The sequence below is a fragment of the Engystomops pustulosus genome, chromosome 8 (genome assembly GCF_040894005.1).
Source record: "Engystomops pustulosus chromosome 8, aEngPut4.maternal, whole genome shotgun sequence".
NCBI classification, from domain to species: Eukaryota; Metazoa; Chordata; class Amphibia; order Anura; family Leptodactylidae; genus Engystomops; species Engystomops pustulosus.
In genome coordinates, this window is record NC_092418.1 from 82556095 (window position 1) to 82576316 (window position 20222).

The 20222-nt window shown below is 39.9% G+C and overlaps 2 protein-coding genes across 7 annotated transcripts in view; both read left to right on the forward strand.

Annotated features, from left to right (window-relative positions):
- Positions 1 to 1806, forward strand: part of MCM3AP (minichromosome maintenance complex component 3 associated protein) — a 28447-nt gene extending 26641 nt beyond the window's left edge. For all 6 annotated transcript variants that reach the window (XM_072121533.1, XM_072121534.1, XM_072121532.1 and 3 more), the window contains exons 27-28: positions 16 to 183; positions 1359 to 1806. In XM_072121533.1, the coding sequence (XP_071977634.1) occupies positions 16 to 183; positions 1359 to 1701 (511 nt within the window). In that variant the 3' untranslated portion in view covers positions 1702 to 1806. The remainder of the gene's footprint in view (positions 1 to 15; positions 184 to 1358) is intronic.
- A 4423-nt stretch (positions 1807 to 6229) lies between these two features.
- On the forward strand, positions 6230 to 18656 carry FTCD (formimidoyltransferase cyclodeaminase). The gene is made up of 14 exons (XM_072121540.1): positions 6230 to 6385; positions 7202 to 7385; positions 7850 to 7978; positions 9380 to 9468; positions 11525 to 11704; positions 11816 to 11953; positions 12033 to 12164; positions 12335 to 12396; positions 12945 to 13071; positions 16250 to 16411; positions 16497 to 16540; positions 17129 to 17267; positions 18201 to 18296; positions 18535 to 18656. Exons 1-14 carry the CDS (start codon positions 6332 to 6334, stop codon positions 18616 to 18618), a joined length of 1620 nt encoding a protein of 539 aa, XP_071977641.1. The 5' UTR covers positions 6230 to 6331; the 3' UTR covers positions 18619 to 18656.
- Positions 18657 to 20222: the final 1566 nt, after the last annotated feature.

The window sequence follows — 20222 nt, forward strand, 5'->3', positions numbered from 1 at the left end:
CTCTTCACTTTGCAGCCCTCAAGGTCGAACTCGCTTCTTGTCTAAATCCCTGTCACCACGATCTGTCTTTGTACCATCTGAAAGTTTGACACAGAAAGTCTCAAGTCCTGAGCTTTTAGATTTGAAGTCTCTTCCATCAAAATTAAACCGTTCCATTTTAGCCCAGAAAGAGGAGGATGAAAGGTAATTAAACGACACTAATTAGGGTATTCTTTTAGGGCGCTGTCACACGTTGCGTTTGCAGACGCAGACCAAACCGCGCCCACCGGGCGGTCCGCGGTCCAATCGCATCGGCGTTTCTCTTTGTTTCTATTGAAAACGCCGATGCGATTGGACCGCGGACCGCCCGGTGGGCGCGGTTTGGTCTGCGTCTGCGTTTGCAAACGCAACGTGTGACAGCGCCCTGAAAGAAAATTCCCCATCTTGGAAAACACTTCAATATTTCTGCTCCTGCAACATTCATCCTAGCTGCATGTAACTGCAACAATGCACTGCAGGCTGATACCAGGAATCCAGCATAACACAAAATGTAATCTCAATAATAAAATATATTTAATCATAGTACAGGATAAAAAAGCTAAATATTAGCAGATATTTAACATCATTTAAAGTCTGAATGTTTTTGTGATTGCTCATTTATAGAAGTGATGATATTGGAGAGACGCTTCCTTCCTGAGGGTGCAGTCTTGCATGGCATTTGTACTGCCTTTACGATCCTGATCGCACAAAAGTTTCTAAGTGATCAGTAGCCAGCACCTGCTGTTTTGCACTGTTTAAATGCAAGAGACAGTGTGCTAGCTACCGATTTGCATATGTGCTTTCATTGAACCGCATGCAATCAGGATGATGTCCGCCCAAGGCTTTTGCATTTTGTTGTCAGTATACACACGGAGGATCCCCAACCTATACATATAAAGCAGCCAAATGAAAAATGTGCAGTCTATATTCATTTTTTTTCTTTTCCATCATGTGATTCCTGCGGTATGATGATGTATACTTACTAGGAGTTTTAAAGTATTATATTTTATATAATACTTGTAGTATGAATGGAGCCACATACACCACCTCCTATGTGGTGTAGTTTTGCGATTAAGTTTGCGTTCTTTTGAAAAGTCTCAATTGATATATGTGGTGTTGCACACTCTGTGGTGTAATTTTTCTGCCATTGTGTGACTTTAGAGTTGCGGTTTTTTCTCACAAAAAAACCCCACAAAAATGATGTTTGTGCAAAAAGTTGCGACAATTATACGCCAAGAAGCTACATAGGACTAATGATAAATCTCCCCCAACGTGTTCATTTACTGCCATGTCTATTGAGTAATGATTGCATGAGTTCATTTGTATCTTTATAATTCCAGATTCAATGAAAAACTGCAGCAGCTACTTGGGGAGGAACCACTCGATGCATCTCTCTGCCTCCCTCTTTACCTACCCATCCCTTCCCTGGCAGATTCCCTAGAAAGTTCCATCATTGTACCAGCCCTGGAGAAGCCACCCAAGTCCAGTGCTGTGTATTCTCCAGCCAAACCAGATCATCCCGTGCGACCCCCCTCGCTCAGGCCATCTGTGAAAGACAGAATAAAGGAACTTAGTATGAACTTAAGAAGGAATCAACAAGAAGATTTGGCTTTCAGCTTGCATCTTAGTACATTGCTTGACATGGCCAAAATTAATGGAGGGAGCAGTTCTCCCAAGTTATAAGTCAGTATTCACAACTAGCCCCGACTATAAATCAATTGGCAGATCAGCATCTCCATTTCTGAGATGAAAAAGAGCTTCAATGAGAAAATACATTGTTACATCATCTGTTGTGCAGCGTTATTGTTATAATTTTACAATGTTAATTTAATTTTTTGTTTTATTATCATGTTTCTATTGGATAATACCAATGAATAATTCAATACCATTTGTCCCGTACCATTTATGCTTGGCATTGGAAATTATGAATGTAAGCCAAAATGTTTTACTAGACTTTTAAATAGTTATTTGTAAATATAAATTGTGGGGGGGTCAAAACATACTGGGAGTCAGTATGTGAAGTGTGGGGCGTGTGTTCTTAAATGCAGTATATTTTATTAAAATGTGTTTTCTGAAATTTTTTTTTTTGAGGTTGCAGTACCTGAGAATCAGGTACAAATTAAAGAATCTGTAAAACGCTATGGAATTTGTTGGAGCAATATAAGTAAAGATGATTATTATTATTATCATCACAAAATCACATTCCAAAGGTGGAACTTTTAGATTTTTCTGTGTATAGGTCCTGTGCACATCTAAAATGTTTTATTTACATCCCAGAAATGCTTAGCCCCTTCCCACTGGAGGCGATGCTGGTTTAGCTCTGCACGGGAGCTGAGCCGATAGTGGGAATCTCAGGGTGTCAGTGCTTAGGTTTTATGGTAAACAGTAAGGAAAAATAGAGAAATTTGGTATCGTGGTAATTGTACTGACCCATTGAATAAACCTAACCTATTACTTAGGGTTTATGGTGAACACCAAAAAAAAAATTTTTTTCAAAAATCGATTACAGAATTTTTTTCTTTTTATAATTTTTTTTTTTTTTTTTACAACCTGAAGCGACGAGGGGTGCAATCTGTGTGGGTCTCAGCACAGAGACCCCCACTGATCAGCAAGTTAGGTTCTATCCCCTGGATAGGTCCTAACTTTAGTTTGTGGGAAACCCCCTTTAAGGGCATCTACCATCAGGATGAAGGACTGTATTCAAATGAGGCTGAAGGGCTCCAGGCTCTATAGGCGTTGATACAGCCTGGAGCCCCTCAGGCTCATTTGCATACAGTCTTTCATCCTGGTGGTAGATGTCCTTTAAGCTATAAACTTTCTAAGCCCTGAAGGGGTTAATAACTTATTTTGGGTCGGGGGTGCCAGAAAAGTGTACTTGTGGTCTTTGAAGAATGTGACTTCCTTGTGATACATGCGGAAGTGATGTCCTATGGCCTTAGAGGCCAATGATAGGACGAAGAGGGTCCTGGTACACCTGGCACTACCGGCCAAGCTGTCGGTGTTGGACCAGAAATATTTCCATGATTTGGTTTGACTTGAGCTGGTTTTGATTCTCCATAACAGATACTCTATGTGTACCACAGATCTATGCATGACCCTGAGATTAGGAGCTGCTGCTCTTCATCTTGCTTGTTTCTAAAAACATTGCCTGTAAAACTAGTTTGGATGAAAAGTAAAGTAAATGTCACAAACCTGAGCATCTGGTTGATTTCACACATTTTGGAGTGGTGACGCCCTTTCCCGATGTCCTCCCTCCCCTTACTGACAAGCTCAAAGTTCTTTCAAAGTTAAATAAGAGCTGGTGGCTGTATATATAGACCTTGTTTGTGTAGTTAGGAAGTGAACTGGAAGCTTAACCCTTCTCTCCTGCTGTTACATGAAAATACATATACAGTGGGAGAGATTTACCAAGCTAAATCCCGCAGAACTTGGGCTTAAAGGTGTTGGCCGCTATCACTAAACTTTAATACGGTCACCTATATAGTAATTACCCTGGCAAAGTTTGTGTAAAACCGCCAAGAGCCACATGTCATGTGATGCTCCAACAGCAGGACTCAGGACTTCCTGTGATGTGCTATGTCCTGCTGGCTTGTAGCGGATGAAGGATGTTGTGCTAACCTGCTGCCTGGGGATCAGATGGTGTCTTTACCAGGGTCAGTACTATGTAGGGGACTTTGTTGAAGAAGTACAAGACCCTAATAAAGTTTAGTGATTGTCACCAACCCCTTTATTACACGTCAATAAAACCTGATGTACATACACAAAATGCACATGGCCTTATGTAGCAAATTACAACATTTTATTTTTTTTTGTCCTGTACTCTTTACTACAGTCTTAAAGGGGTGCCTCATATATATTGTCCATTTATCTCCATACAAACACATATTTTTTTGTGCAGGCTTACACATTAATTTTTGTGATATTCTGTAGTTGAGCAATAAAAAACCTCAAGCTCTGTGTACTTATAAGTCACACCTGCCCACTGTTTCCTTCACTATGGTTCTGCTTTGTAGCGGAGTTTTAGTAGTTGCACACTTTAAGCCACATACATGTTTTGGCCCATGAACATGGGGGGCATCAGTCAGCAGTAAATGTAGGCAGTTTGGGTTGTAGCCCAAGGTCCAAGCATTCTAGGGGTCCCATGACCTCTAAATTCACCAACCAAATTTTTAATTCAATACACATATACAAAAGAACCATTTCAGGACCTTTGCAGGCTCTGCGAAGGTCCTTAAACAGCAGATTGAAAACAGGGGAAAAAAAGCATCCTCCATTCCCCAAGAAGCTTGATTTTAGTACCATATTAGGAAATGTTTATAGACTTTTAGAGGTTATAATATTCATGCAGCCCATGGCATCTAGTAAGGTGGCTCTATATTTTACAGCGCTGCTGCTTGGCACAATACCAAGCAACCTTATGTAGCCTAACTTTTTATTTTTGCCCTTTTCTTGGTTTTGGACTTGTTTCATTTATCTTACGGTGTAAGATATCAGACATGGGTCTTGGGTTTTTTTCACCTTTTTTCAAATTCCTTGGCAGCTCCCTATTATATTTTTGTCTACGTCTGCTCGGGACTGGAGTTTATTTGCGGCAAAATTGCTCCATTTTATTGCGATTTGCACCAAAAATTGCCACTTTTTATATGTCCACATCTGAATTTTAAAGATCTATTAGGTGCATTACTGAAAAATGTAGGCACAGCTAATATTGCCAGGTGAATAAAAAAAAAAAAGACGCTAATTATGATACATATATGCAAATGCACCAAAGAAGATACGAATATAAAAGAAAAAACAAGAGATAAATGCCCCCTCCCCCAATGTGTGTATTCACAACAGTTGTCAGTATGTCACATAGGTGTAAATCCTGGACCACACCGTGTAACATAAGAGTCGGATGCTGTAGAATGGATCCTTAGATACACATAAAATTCATCATTAATTGATTCTAACCTTAAATTTGTGTGGGACCTGCCATGGCCAGACAAGAGAGTCATAAATGATAGACCATTCACCTTAGGCCGCGGCCACACGTACTGCAAGGCGTCCGTTCATTACGCGACGCTAGCGCACAGGGGGAGTTCCTCGGCCCGAACGCACATGCGTTTCCAGAGAAACACATGCGATTGGCTTATCAATCACATGCGTTTCCCTGGAAACGCATGTGCGTTTGGGCTGAGGACCACCCCCTGTGCGCTAGCGTCGCGTAATGAACAGACGCCTAGTGGTACGTGTGACCGTGGCCTTAGGCTGGCGCCACACGTAGCGCTTTGTCTGCGCTTGCAAACGCAGACAAAGTCGCGCCCACCGGGGCGGGCCTCGGCCCGATCGCATCGGCGTTTCTATGTCACACGTACCGCTAGGGGTCCGTTCATTACGCGCCGCTAGCGCACAGGGGGGCGGTCCTCGGCCCAAACGCACATGCGTTTCCAGGGAAATTCATGTGATTGATAAGTCAAAAACGGATGTGTTTTTTTACGGATTGCTTAAAAACGGACCAAAAACGGTTTCAAAACGCCATGTGTGGCATCACCCTAAGCTATCGCATGCGTTTCACTGGCAACGCTAATGAGATTGGGCCGAGGCACAGCCCCCTGCACTAGCACTGCGCTTGTAAACACAGCGCTACCGGCATGTGTGACCACTAGCGCTGATCATCTGTATTCAGGATCCATTTGTGAAAGTAGCCTTAGGGCGCTGTCCCACGGTGCGTTTGCAAACGCAGACGCAGACCAAACCACGCCCACCGGGGCGGTCCGCGGTCCGATCGCATCAGCGTTTTCCATAGAAACATAGAGAAACGCCGATGCGATTGGACCGCGGACCGCCCCGGTGGGCGCGGTTTGGTCTGCGTCTGCGTTTGCAAACGCAACGTGTGACAGCGCCATTAGGGCGCATTCACAAGATGCGTTGCATCACGTTTTTTGATGCGTTTTTGACGCATTCCAAAGGCTTCAACCTTGATCACATGTTGAAATAACATTGCGTTTCCATTGCATTTGCTAAAACACAATGTTAACTCAACATGTCAAAACCGCATTAAAAAACGTGACGCAACACATTGTGTGAATGCGTCCTCACTGACAGCACACATGGCGGCCCCTGTTTAGCAACTACATGCACCAGTACACCCACGTCCCAATGGCTGTATGATGTGGCAGCTATCAGAGTTGTGGGGGTGTTCTTGCTGTCATCATGTGGCTCCAGTTGATTAGTTAATTTGTAACTTCTACTTGTAGGACAACAAGCTGAGTAACCTCACACACAGACAGCTAAGTTTAAGGGAAGGGGGCAGGTGAATGTGACTGAAAACATGTCCAAACTAATAGAATGTGTTCCTAATTTCTCAGAAGGAAGAAACAAAGAGGTAAGAAGATTGATGAGTTGTACATAGAGGATTGTGGAGGAGCAGTTCTTTCTTGTCTGTATTTGCTTTGACTCTGGAGATGAGGTTTCTATTTCTTCATTTCTGTTCTCTCCACCATCCATAGCTGTTTTTGCTCCAGGCTTCTACATGCGAAAAGCAGAACATTTAGATGCAAAAAATGTTTTGCGCTTGAATCTATAGTCTAGATGTAAAATACCAGATTCTATTTAACTTCTTTATATCTCTTTGTAATAGTTACATTGGGGATATATCTGATGAATATGTGGCTATGTATATAAATATAGTTTTATTTGTAATTCATCAGGAGCGAAGTATATGGCCTCCTAAAATCCTATTATTTGAAAAGAAGATGTGTCCAATTTTATTATACGTAGATGGGGTGTTTAAGGAAAGTGTATGGGTGATGGCACACGTGGCGTTTTGAACCTGTTTTTAAGCAGTCCGTTAAACGCATGCGTTTAAAAAAAATGCGTTTCAAAAAGCGGTTTTTTTAGCAGTTTTAATTAACATATTTGGTCAAACCTGTCAAAAACGGATGCGTTTAACGGACTGCTTAAAAATGGCCTAAACGGGTTCAAAACGCCACGTGTGCCGCCGGCCTAACATAAACTATAAACCAGAGCTGAACGGAAGGTATTATGTTCACATTCCGACCTCCATAAACTTTGTCACACATCCGTTCTTAATACCGGGGGGAAAAAAAAAGTTGTGGATCCTCAATTTGTATATGTAGAAAAGCAATGTCTGCAGAACGCAGGTGTGAACTTGGCCTAATGTTTTACACTTGTTATCCAGACTATTGATGCACTGGCAGCAGCTATTTCTGAGACTGAAGGATGTCGATTATTGGATGTAGACCCTGGAGCATCCACCAACAGAACTGTATACACCTTTGTGGGTTCCCCGGAAGCTGTGGTTAAAGGGGCACTGAACGCAGCACGTGTTGCTTTTAAAATGATTGATATGAGTAAACATAAAGGTAGGTGACACTTTCTATATTAAGGTCTAGTGCCACACTGCTGAACCCCCCACTGTCCGATACAAAAGTGGTCCCATAAGATTTCCATCTACTAAGTCACTGGTTTTTATGCCAATAATCCCATAACCCAATTTAAAGTTAGAAAATAATATGGTTTTGCAGTTGTAACGTTTATGAAGGGTTAGGATTTGTCAAATACCGTATTAGTTCTATGATTCAGTGATGTATCTATATATCAATGTAATCAAGATGGCGTGAACTGTTACCATTAGGTATGTGCACACATTGTTGGATACCTGTTCCATACATCAAGTCTGCAGTGTAATACAGAAATATTGTGTATGGGATTCATGGCCATCCCATACACACAATGCAGAAGGCAGAATGGCTCGAGATTTACCCCTGCTGTAATTCTGCAATCATTTGAATGTACCCGCATTCCAAAATTCTTCATTGTTCTTTAGGAGAGCATCCTCGTATGGGCGCCCTGGATGTGTGTCCCTTCATCCCTGTCCGGAATGTGACCATGGATGAATGCGTCTCCTGTGCAAACAAATTTGCGGAAAAACTGGCAAATGAACTGCACGTCCCAGGTGAGAAATGGCTATTTTTTGTCCCAATTACCGTACTAATAAAACCTGGTTAATTCTGTTGTTTTACAATGCACTATAAAGTGTTGTAATTGTGTGTGTCACCCCAGCATCATGTATGTTGTATCTATATAATCTATATTATATTGGACAGCCCTTTCAATCATTGAAAGTCTGTCAGATGTTTTTCACAGTTCAACAATCCGATCCTATTAGAGAAAATTGGATGTGAAAATTTGACACAAAAAGGTTGTCAAAAGAACTACGGATTGTTGGATAACACGATAACTGGACCAAACTGGAAAAAAAAATTGCACAATTTGTAAGCGACTACAGGTGGTCCCCTATTTAAGAACACCTGACTTACATACGACCCCTAGTTACAAACCGACCTCTGGATGTTGGTAATATACTGCACTTTAGTCTTAGGCTACACTATAACAGTTATCACAGGTGTCTGTAATGAAGCTTTATTGTTAATCCTGATTCTTATGACAACCCAACATTTTTAAAATACAATTGTGACAGAGACCAAAAAATTTTTGGCTGGGTTTACAATTATAAAGTGTACAGTTCCGACTTGCATATAAATTCAACTTAAGAACAAACCTACAGACCCTATCTTGTATGTAACCCAGGGACTGCCTGTATCCCCAATAAGAACCTGTCAGGACCATTTGGGACACGGAACCACCCGCAGGTCCTTGTGGACCGGTGGTTTAGTGTCCCAATTCGCCCTGCTGTTTTTCCCTCCAGGTGCACAACAAAAAAAGTTCAAACTTATATAGCCTGGTGTGGATAAAATGGAAAGAGTTCAAGTCCGCACAGTAAAGTGACTCCTGAGAAGGAGGGGTGCAATGCTTCCAAGGATTTCTGCTTGATCCTGGTTTGTAGTTTGTACCTTGGTGTGGAGCTCTGCACAGTGGTGTAATAAAGTTGCTGTAGTACTACACTGTACATGTGACGCAGTTCTGGCGCTTAGCTATAAAGCGGGGGATGTACTTCTTTGGCTTCATGGTATCACTGCACAGGTAAGGGGAGCACCAGAGGCACATCCGTAAGGCACATCTCCTCTGTACACAATAGAACAGGAAGAAGTGAGGGTAGCACAGTGAAACAACCTGATTGGGATCTTGGGTGGGTGCAAGCTCTATGGGCCCGACTCAAGGCGTCAAGGTAATCCAAAAAAGACAGCAGGAGAGCAGGCAGCAAGACGTCATGGAGTGCTGCTCTCCTGCTGTCTTTTTTGGATCATCTGTAGGCAATGTATAAAGGTTTGTTTTTGTTATTTTGTTTTTATAGTGGCCACTAAGAGAGCAGTAGCAGGGTTATTTGGAACACTAAGCCACAGGTTCACAAGGACCTGCAGTTGATTAAGTTGTTAGTTTTTTTTTTTTTTTGCAGTGTATCTTTATGCAGAAGCTGCACGTACTGAAGGGCGAAGGACTCTGCCGGCTGTGAGAGCTGGCGAGTATGAAGCTCTAGCTACCAAGGTAAGCAGAAAGTTGCTTGCACACATCTCTCACTGAGCGGCCCCATGCACCTTATCAGGTGTATTTTGCGGTCCTGTTTTTTTTAGGCTATGCTCTGGCTGAAAATACAAGGCTATGTGTAACCCATATGTCACTGTAAACTACTGACTGTATCCACAAAAAAATATGATTGGTACTCATGTGACCTGGTCTACTGGGTAACCCAATGCAAAAATGGGCCATATATGGTGGGCAACACTATATGTAAGCCATTTTATCTTGTACTCCCATAGACTTCTATGGAGAGACCTTATTACAAAAACGTCAAGTCCTGTTCTATTTTCTATGTTTGGGTTTGATGGCCAGTTCATGATACAGTCACCAGAACAATGGCAACAAAAAAATGCCATTTTATGTCTAAAATAAAACTGTAAAAAATTGGATATAAGGACCCTTCCCCCTCAAAATGCCTTTTCAACATATCCAAACTGAAGGGCTGTAATTTATGTTCCAAAATATGGGATAAAAAGTTGAATGGAGTTTAGAATGGTAGCAACAAAAATTACAGCATGTTGACTAAAATAAAAAGGCAAAAGAAGAGTTCGTTTTTTTTTTATGATATATGACCATGATAAAGAGAGAGCAGGTTTCAAATGCATCATTCTGTTTATCTGCTCCAGGTGTAACTGCATTTTGCTGAGAAAATAACAAAGGGTAACATTTTATCTATAAAGTTACTGTGCTGGATGGAACTTTTTTTAAATTAGTTAACTTCAATCATGGTATTTTATTCAGTTCTGCTTTTCTTCCCCCATCCAGAAACAATTATTAAAAACACTTGCGTGATGGGGAATAAATCAGTCTCCTTCTACAAAATATACCTCATGTACCTGGAAAAATTCTATAAAGGATAAAATGAAAGCATAGCCTATTGCAAGTGACTTAAAGGAAACCTACCACTTGTAGTGGCAGGTTTCTGATGGAAATACCGGGCACCAGCTCAGGGTGAGCTGGTGCCGGAGCTTATTTTAGTTAGTGTTTTAAACCGCGGTATCGCGGTTTAAAACACTTTTTAAACGTTATAGCCGGCGCAGGCAGGTACGCGCTCGGCGCTTACCGTGCACGCGGCTACATAGGAAGTGAAAGAGAGCCGCGTGCACGGTAAGCGCCGAGCGCGTACCTACCTGCGCCGGCTATAACGTTTAAAAAGTGTTTTAAACCGCGATACCGTGGTTTAAAACCCTAACTAAAATAAGCTCCGGCACCAGCTCACCCTGAGCTGGTGCCCGGTATTTCCATCGGAAACCTGCCACTACAAGTGGTAGGTTTCCTTTAAATTACAATAAATGTTGTCCCAGAGATGACCTCAATAGACTCTGGAGTGTGTTTCGGTAACGCATGCTTGGCACTGAAATGCAATAAATGTTGAAAAATGGCACTTTTTTCTTTATACGAAAAAGCCACTGTGGCTTTTCCATATTTTTGGACTTCTGGTGGATCCGTACACCAGGATCATGGACTGCGAACATCAACTACATAGGAATTTACTCCTGAAGGTGCGGGTTACTGTCTTTCTTCCTTTCTTGGTACATTTTACTTTATCGCTCTTTGGGCATTGGAGGGGTGTTTGTAACTTTTCGGAGCCTCTGTAATTGTGATCTAAAGCATAGTACAGGCAGTCCCTGGATTACGTACAACATAGATTCTTAAGGCGAATTTGTACGTAAATAGGAACTGTATATTTTACAATTTTGTAACCAAAGATCACATTTTTTTCTTACAAGTGACAATTGTATTAAAAATTTGTTCTGTAATAGAAGCAAGGATGATCAATAAAGCTTCAATACAGACACCTTACAGCTGTAGAGTAAAGAGGTCACAGTGGACAAAGAGGTCCGACTGTAACTACGGGTCATCTGTAAGTCTAGAGTCCTTAAGTAGGGGGACTGCCTGTATGTATTTCAAAACAAAGGTGGTCCATGTTACTAAATTCTGCAAATACCATATAATACATCACAAATTGCAGTAAGTTAAAAAATTTAATCACTTAAGGGTAAGTTTTGTTTTTCTTTTTTAGTTGCAAAATCCAGAATGGAAACCAGATTTTGGAGAGCCAATATTTGTTCCTAGCTGGGGGGCAACTGTGACGGGAGCCCGAAAATTCCTTATAGCATATAATGTCAATCTATTGACTACTAAAGAACTGGCCCATCGCATAGCACTAAACATCAGAGAAGGCGGTCGTGGAAAAGAAGAGGTGAGCAGGCAAACTTTCCTACTTCTGCATTAATCCAACCCTAATGGAACTCTCTACTTACTATGTAAATATAAGATAAAAATATTTGATCTTTACAAATTTTCTTTCCAGCCAGGACGACTCAAAAAAGTGCAGGCAATAGGCTGGTATCTGGAAGAAGAAAACCTGGCACAACTATCGGCCAATATATTGGATTATGAGATTACCCCTCTTCACATGGTGTATGAAGAAACGCGCAAAGATGCTAAGGTGCTTCATCTAAATTTTGTTCCCCTTGGGTGTATAGTTCTTTTTATTGTTTTACCTAAATTATTTTGTCTTGTTTCAGGAGTTAAACCTTCCTATTCTTGGATCCCAGTTGGTGGGGTTAGTGCCCCTTCAAGCATTACTGGCATCTGCAGATTATTATATTAAGGAAGAAAACTTGTTCATATTGGAAGAAGAGCACAAAATACGACTGGTAACTAAACATACGGACAACTTTTTTTATTCCTTAGGAAAAAGACCAAATTCAATTTTGGATAGTTGTTTAACTGTATTCCTTTTTTTCCAAAACACAATTTAAGGGGGGATTCTTAGCCATCACATGTAGTGTGTTTTACTGAATTAAGATTTGTTCTGTTTTTGAAGGTTATTAACAGACTTGGATTGGACTCTCTGGCTCCTTTTGAACCTCGGAAAAGAATTATTGAGTGAGTGAATGTTGCTATACGTGATATATTTGGGAAAATGATGCCATTTTTAGTCCTAATTAAAGGGAATGTCAGCTGCAGACAGTGTTCAATATTGGCATTGGAGATCTGTGTAACCATTTACCTTTCAGGGACTTGTTAGTAGCAGCAGAACAGTGAATGATGCATTTATATTCCTTGACTATAGCTGGACTTGGAGCACTCTCTGGTGTGCTGATGTGTGAGCCTCTTCGCCCCTGAGCATCTGCTGCAGTAGTGAAGCAAAAGCCTGCTACAGCTGGAGTGGGCTTGTGCAGCAGTCTAACTACAATCCTAAGATATAAATAATTTTTTCACAGTCCTGCTGCTACTATCAGTACACAAAGGTATGGTCCCACGGCTCTCCTCAGCTGCTACCTAACACTGTCTGCAGCTTTGTATGGTCAAAATGCTGACAGTTTTATTTAAACTGATGATTGTCATGACTTGTCTTGCTAATGTTTTTTGTAGTTCACCCATAACACTCTAAACTTCTTATATGTGAGGTGCATCTACTGTATATATTACAGGTATCTTGTAGAAGATGACTTGTCTGGGGCTCTTATCTCACAGACTTTGAAAGGGTTTGTACACAGTGTGGGAGCACGAACACCTGCACCTGGGGGTGGCTCTGTATCCGCTGCAGTGGCAGCAATGGTAAGTACAGTAGAAAGTCACAAATAAAATGAAAGTATTTTTGTAATGGGTGGGGGGGACGACGACTATTATTTAGATCTGGGATGTGGCCACCATCTTAGAAGACCTTTTGGATTTAGGGCACATTTTCCCTAATGGGAAGGTTTTATATATAATATCAAATAAAGTTTGCAATTAGATATTAGCAAGATCTCTTTTCAATGCTGATTCTCCTTTGATTCTCATGTGGGTCCATAATGACTGAATGTTGCTCCTGCAACATTCTGTCTTAATTACTTTTTACATCACAAGATATTGCAAATCTAAGACAATTCTGATGACAGACATGTTCCGGACATTTTTTTTAAAAAGATAAACCCCTTCAGTCATTAAATGTGGGGGTACAGCAGTCCCCGGATTAAGTACAAGATAGGTTCCATAGGTTTATTCTTAAGTTTAATTTGTATACAAGTCAAAACTATATATTTTATAATTGTAGCTACAGACACATATTTTTTTTTTTTTTTTTGCCCAGTGACAATTGTAGTTTCAAAATTTTTTGCTGTGATTGGACCAAGGATTACAGACACTTTACAGATGATCATTGCAGTTTGGGACTAAAGTAACATCCAGAGAGCTTCACCAGAGGTCACAGTGGGCAGAGGGGTCAATCTGTAACTAGGGGTTGTCTGTAAGTTGGGTGTGCTTAAGTAGGGGACCGTCTGTATTTGTTCCTTTTCAGTCACCATGTAAATGTGCAAGTATGTTATTCCCTACTCCAAGAAATCTCCCTTTTAATTTCCACTTGCAGTCTTTTTAGTAAAGCTGGCAAATCTGAGCCTTTTTTTCTTAGAAAATTTTTATTAATGAGTAGAGACCATTCCGTATGTAAGGATTATATTCACTTTAAACTCTAAGCCCAGGACCCCACACCTACCATGTGTTATTTATATTACTCGTGTCCCCAGGATCCCCTTAGGTTCTCCAGCCAAGGAGTTTTTCGTAGCTTCTCCATTAATACTTGCCATACAGGTTCAGTGATCAGTTTTCAGTGATCACAGGTATTAACATTCTTTCTCCTCTTACTGCCCATCCTTATTAAGGCGGCTGTAGAACCTGAAATGTCACACTTCTGAGAATGTGATGAACATGGATAAACTGCCCTGCTCTGCCTCCTATATACAGAAGTTTAGGCAAACTAGAATCACATGATCTAATAACTTATATTATATATTCCTGGCAATAAAATTGTATTTGGTCTTTGAAGAGGGCAAAAGTCCTAATGTAAAAGCTACTGCTTGTCTCCTCCCCAGTGCACTGCATTTACTACACAATGAGTAAAAAGTACAGCTTTTATTGCCTTTTAAAAGGTATTTATGTATGTGTGTGTGTGTTGGTATGTTATATGTGTACATATTGTTTTGCTTAAACACCTCTTCAGAGAAAAATCAAGTAACTTTATATATAAAGCAAGTTTAAAATATTCTTTTTTTTCTTCTCTCCAGCGACTGTTTTGACTTGCATCTCCATGGTTATAGATTTCAACAGAGTGTTGCTACCTTACACATGTGATGTTACTTCTGTGTTTTTTTTTTTTTTTTTTTAACACTAACGTATTTAACATTGCACAATATTTTCCTTAGGGAAGTAAATTGCCTAAAGGATAAGGACTGCATTGGGTTGATTTAGAGACTGTAACCATAGAATCCTAAAAATCTGCTTAAAGGGGGTATTCTTGTCTGGGCATTCACATTCACTTTGATTAATCTGCTATTACTAAACATTTCTTCAATTAGATGTTATTAAAAAAAATGTTCCTGTGTGAAGATAATTTTCCATAAATGTAGTGATATGGTCCCTTAGAAACGAGATCGCTTCCTTGGATACGGCCACCTTTGCTGAAGGGATTGCACAAATAAACAAAAAGTTTTTGTATATGAAATATCTGAGAATTACTACATGTCCCACAGCCGTCCTGTAGTGATGATCGCTGAAGCCAGGTGGTCAGGCAGGGCTCAATAGCGCATGTCTGGCCACTGCTGCCTAAATGTGACGTGGTCGTAACCGAGGAAGCTATCTCGTTTCTAAGGGACAACATGGCTATGTTTATGGGAAATTATCTTCACACAGAAACATTTTTTTTTAATAACATCCAATTGAAGAAATGTTTATATATGGAAGATTAGTGAAACTGAATGTGAATGCCGAGACGAGAGTACCCGTTTAAGAACATTTATAACCAAATTGGTAAGAGATTTTTAATGGACTGTTAGAATGTAAACATTCACTGATGTAACCTTGTCCTTGGAGCTTCTGTGGTGACTTTGACGTTAAGGTTCACATTTGGTGGTGATCTATTAAAAAAAAAAACAACAACAACAAAAAACTTGGTTTGTGATTGCACTCCGTTTTTAATGCCTACCCTATTGAGAAAACTTAAAAAAAAAATTGCAAATGAGTTAGAAGTGCTCTGGGGGTATTACCAGAACCAGGGCCCCAGCTTCAGAGGCTATTACTTATCTCCTGGAGCACTTTTTACATGCCCACTGCTCCATCCTCCCCGCCACCTTCTGGCAACCCGGGTCTTCTGTTTCTTCCAACTCTTGCGGCTGTGCACTGAATAGTGAGTTGTGAGATTGGGAAGGAGCAGAGGAGGGATGTAGTCAGGAGGCAAAGCAGATAGGATGGGTAATATGTACTTTGGGAGGTATAGAATAGCCTGTAAATCATATGCCTGGAAGGGCTCTGGAGACCCCCGGGAGCACTTCTAGCTAACTTACATATTTTAACAGTTTGTTTTCTAAATGGGGAGGCCATAAAAAAGGTAAACACAAAGCATGAATCTGGGTACCCAGAGTGACACTGGTTCATCAGATATATTTCTAGTTAGAGATTTCCTTTTTTATGAAAAAGTAGAGACATATATGCCATGGAAGGAACTTTTTTTTTTTTTTAGCATTCATGGGTTTGCTGGACATACTGTATATGTTTTGTAGTTTACACAGAACACCAACTATGGATTGAACATTTATTTTCCTCCTCAATCAGTTCCTTTCTAATGTGATTGAACCTTTTTACCATAAGTTATGGATACTGAGTTGCTGCTGATGTGGTGTATTTTAACCTTTTGTGTTACTTGTATGATAAACTAATCTAAAATATATGCTTTGATTCATATAATGTATCATTCTGATTTTAGGGAGCAGCATTGGGATGTATGGTCGGCCAAATGACTTATGGAAAACGCCAATTTGAATCCTTGGATGGAGTGATGAGGGAGTTGATCCCTCCTTTCCATCATGCTGTTAATGAGTTGCTAGCTATTGTGGATTCAGACTCCAATGCATTTGGAAGCTACATGGTAAACTTTTTTTTATCAGCTTTTTTTTTTCTAAATTAACTTTTCATTTCAATCAAACACATTTTTTTTGTGTTCCCAACTTTAGGCTGCCCTGAAGCTTCCTAAAACCACTGAGGAGCAACAACAGAAGTAAGTTCAATACCGTCCAAAAAACTTATGAGTGAAAAACCGGTTCATAAACAAACAATTCATCACAATTGTCCCGGAAAGTCCATATAACCTATCACTGCCAAACAGAACTTAATAATATACATGTGTTTTTTTTTTTTATCATAAGGCATCTTTGATTTAAACAAATCAATACAATCTCAAAATAAAGTGCAAGTATGTATCGACTAGTCATATAACTCTATAAAGTGTCAATGCACAAAGATTGCCTAAATTTTATAAATGCAGAGGTACAAAAATTTAGTAACAACAGAAGTAAGTTGACTACTGACAATATGTTCTATGTTATTGGGAAGTAAAACTTACTATTCTGTTACTTCAGCCCATTGGAAATAATTACCTATTGTTAATATAAGACTATGCTTTTAAACCCCCCAATGAATTTCTGTAGCAGCCCTTTCATGAGGTGTATAGAGCCTTCCTAATATTTTGCTGCAGAGGCAAGGAACCTCTCCTCTTTAACATCTTCTGTCGAAAGGAAATTGAAAACCATAAGAATTCTTAAATTGTGTGTGTGTGTGTATGTAATATGTATATTTTTTTAAATAGGCGTTTCCAAGCTCTACAGAACGGCCTGAAGGAGGCAGTGGGTGTACCCCTAAGTCTTGCTGAGAAAATAAGTACTTTATGGAAACCACTGTTGGAGCTCTCCAAACATGGCAATACATCATGTATATCTGACTTGCAGGTACTGACATTACATCTTTTTTTTTTTTAAGTACAGGCGGTCCCCTACTTAAGAACACCCGACTTACAGATGACCCCTAGTTACAAACGGACCTCTGGATATTGGTAATTTACTGTATTTTGGTCCAAGCCTACAATGATCAGCTGTAAGAGCTATCAAAAGTGTCTGCAATTAAGATTTATGTTAATACTCGTTCTTATGGCAAGCCAAAGGTTTTAAAATCCGATTTGTCACAGAGACCAAAAGATTTTTGGCTGGAGTCTGTCTTGCATACAGTTCTGACTTGCATACAGATTTGACTTAAGAAAAACCTGCAGAACCTATCCTGTACGTAACCCTACCTGTACCATACAGTGTATTAGGAAAATGCTGATAAAATAGCCAAATAGGGGTCTAGGGTAGAAAAAAAAAAATCTAAACTCTTTTCAGTTTACTTGTTTAAGGAAAAAATTTAAGAATGAACCTTAAATCAGCTGCATACGAATGTGTTGAGCCTGTGGAAACAGACCTGTATGCTTGTCCGATCCCACGGACTGATCACACTGCACAGGACGGGAGTCGTATAAAAATATGATGCAAGTACTCCCTGTCTGCCAGCCGAATTCAGCGCAGGCACTGTAACCCTACTGGCGCTGCAGTCTGGTATGATACAAGAAACACAGGACTCTGTCTCGGGTGCTTAAGACAGAGTTTTCCCCAAATTCCTGTTTTGGCTGTGTGCTTAGTGGATTTATAATTTATGCAGATATTTTACTGCATATTTAGTGTTACTACGGAGCTCTTTTGGCGTGTTTTGTAAATCAGATTTATTATAGTGGTAAAGACAAGTTGACAAATATTTTTCATTTCAGCACATTAATGTAGTGTTTCATTGTGTTTTTTTTTTTTTTTTTTTACTTTTGGAATAAAAATCTTTTATTTGTTTGACCTTAGGTGGCAGCTAAAGCTTTAGAGACTGGAGTGTTTGGAGCTTATTTTAATGTTCTTATCAACCTCCGAGACATCAAGGATGAAGAATTTAAGAGTCAGGTAATTAAAAATGTAATTGTCAAACTTGTATAAATTTGCTGTGTATATATACAATAAGAGTGGGATACGGCTATATGGGGGTGTAGTAACTGGCCAGACCGTTAAAAAAAAAAAAAAAAAAAAAAAAAAAGTAGTTACAATATATTACTTTGGGATTAGGATGGTGTTGGTAATAATTTTATGTGATTACTTGGACTGGGATACTAATACATTTTTGGTTCTTGTTGTCTCCATCTAGACACAGGAGAAAGTTACCCAGCTGCTGGACGAAGCAAAGAAATCTGCTGGATGTGTGCTGCTAAACTGTGGGGCACGAAACTAAAATGTAACAAATAAAAGCAAAATATGCTGTTCAACTTATGACGATTCTAACCGTGTTTTATTTCTGTACATACAACAAGCAATATTTATTATCCTTTGAGATCTCTATTGGCCTCAGTTTTGCAAAAAATGTTAGCACAAGGTAAGAGGACAGTTGGGGTATAGGACTTGGCATGTAGACCTGGAGGGGACCTGGAATTGGATTTTCAGGGGGCTGGTAAGGTAAAATATAAGCAGTCAAAGGGTCATGGAAATGTATTACCACTGTTATATAATCCTAGCATATAATAAAGTATAGTTATAGCTGGGCTGGCTTTATGGGAGACTTATAATGACTGCAATGTATGCCCTGTACCGATTTTTATTGTGTGTGCTATATATTGTTCAACTTGTATATACTTCCACATGTATTGGATACTGTGACAGGGAGTGTCCTGTCCCTCCTTCCTAAGTGACTCAGAATTGCCATGAAACCTGTTCTATGTCTCCTCCTACCCACCTCGTATTCCACTAGTATTATAAATGTAGCAAGTTTGCTTCAGGAGGAAACAGAACCTCCTGACTCCTCTGAGTGGTATGTATAGATGTTGCTTTTACGTATATAGGGTGTGGGCTGCTGGTATGCAGCAGACTCCTTATCACTAACCTGCTTATTTACTGTGTGTGGAATACAAAGGGACTACCAGATTCTTACTTTCTAGCTAAATTATGTTCCTGTTTATGTGTGTTGTTATAGTCACTTTTAGATTAACTTAAAAATTATATGTACAAGAGCTGGAAGTTGGTTTATGAATTTTTTTTTTTTCTGGAACCCAAAGAATAGATTGCTAAAAAACTTAAAAAGACAATATTGTCATGGGCTGTTGTCTATGAGCTGCTCTTGCTGATGGCATGACGTAATGAATTTGATTATACCCCATGAGCAACAGCATCATGCGACACCCCCAGATACCAGCCTTTTGTCAACATAAAGTGGTGGTGTTAACTATTAACTTTATAGATAAACATAATGTGAGGCTGAATAGAAAGTCGTTTTACTGACGGTAGGTTTATGAATAATAGACTTTGTAATTTAATACGTGAAATGATGTCATTTTCTGTGATATAACAAGCTCATATGACTGTACGTGCCACGTACCTTTGCCATCTGTAATCATATCGGCGCTTGATATGGAGCTGTGCCCATGTGAATGATATAAAATGGAAAGGATTTGTGCAACTGTTCAAAGTCACCACAGACAGATATATAATATACCAATGTGTAAGGGTTCCTAGAAAGGATAGACAGCTGAATATTTATCAGTATTCAGAGTCCCTTCCTCTGAACTATGGCAGATCCATGAAATCAGGTCAGCACAGAGTCCATTTTTTACTGAATGACTGCAGTCCTGTGCCGCCATGCTGGACCAAGAGAGAAGGAGAGAGGTAAGTATAGGCTCTTTCGCTATTTTATATTGGCCTTAGCTTATGCCTATTATCACATGACGGCTATTGCCAAATGGAGCAGACATACTACTGGAGTCCAACCATGCAAATTCAGCAACGTGTTTACATTGACATCTGTTGTGTCAAAAACCATCCAAACCCTGTGTTGTTTATGGGGGT

Excerpts from the sequence above, each read along its gene's own strand:
- FTCD (XM_072121540.1), top strand. The coding sequence starts at position 6,332 with ATGTCCAAACTAATAGAATGTGTTCCTAATTTCTCAGAAGGAAGAAAC. Across the intron at positions 6,386-7,201 it reads CAGAAGGAAGAAACAAAGAG|ACTATTGATGCACTGGCAGC; the intron begins GTAAGAAGATTG and ends CTTGTTATCCAG. Across the intron at positions 13,072-16,249 it reads CCGCTGCAGTGGCAGCAATG|GGAGCAGCATTGGGATGTAT; the intron begins GTAAGTACAGTA and ends TTCTGATTTTAG.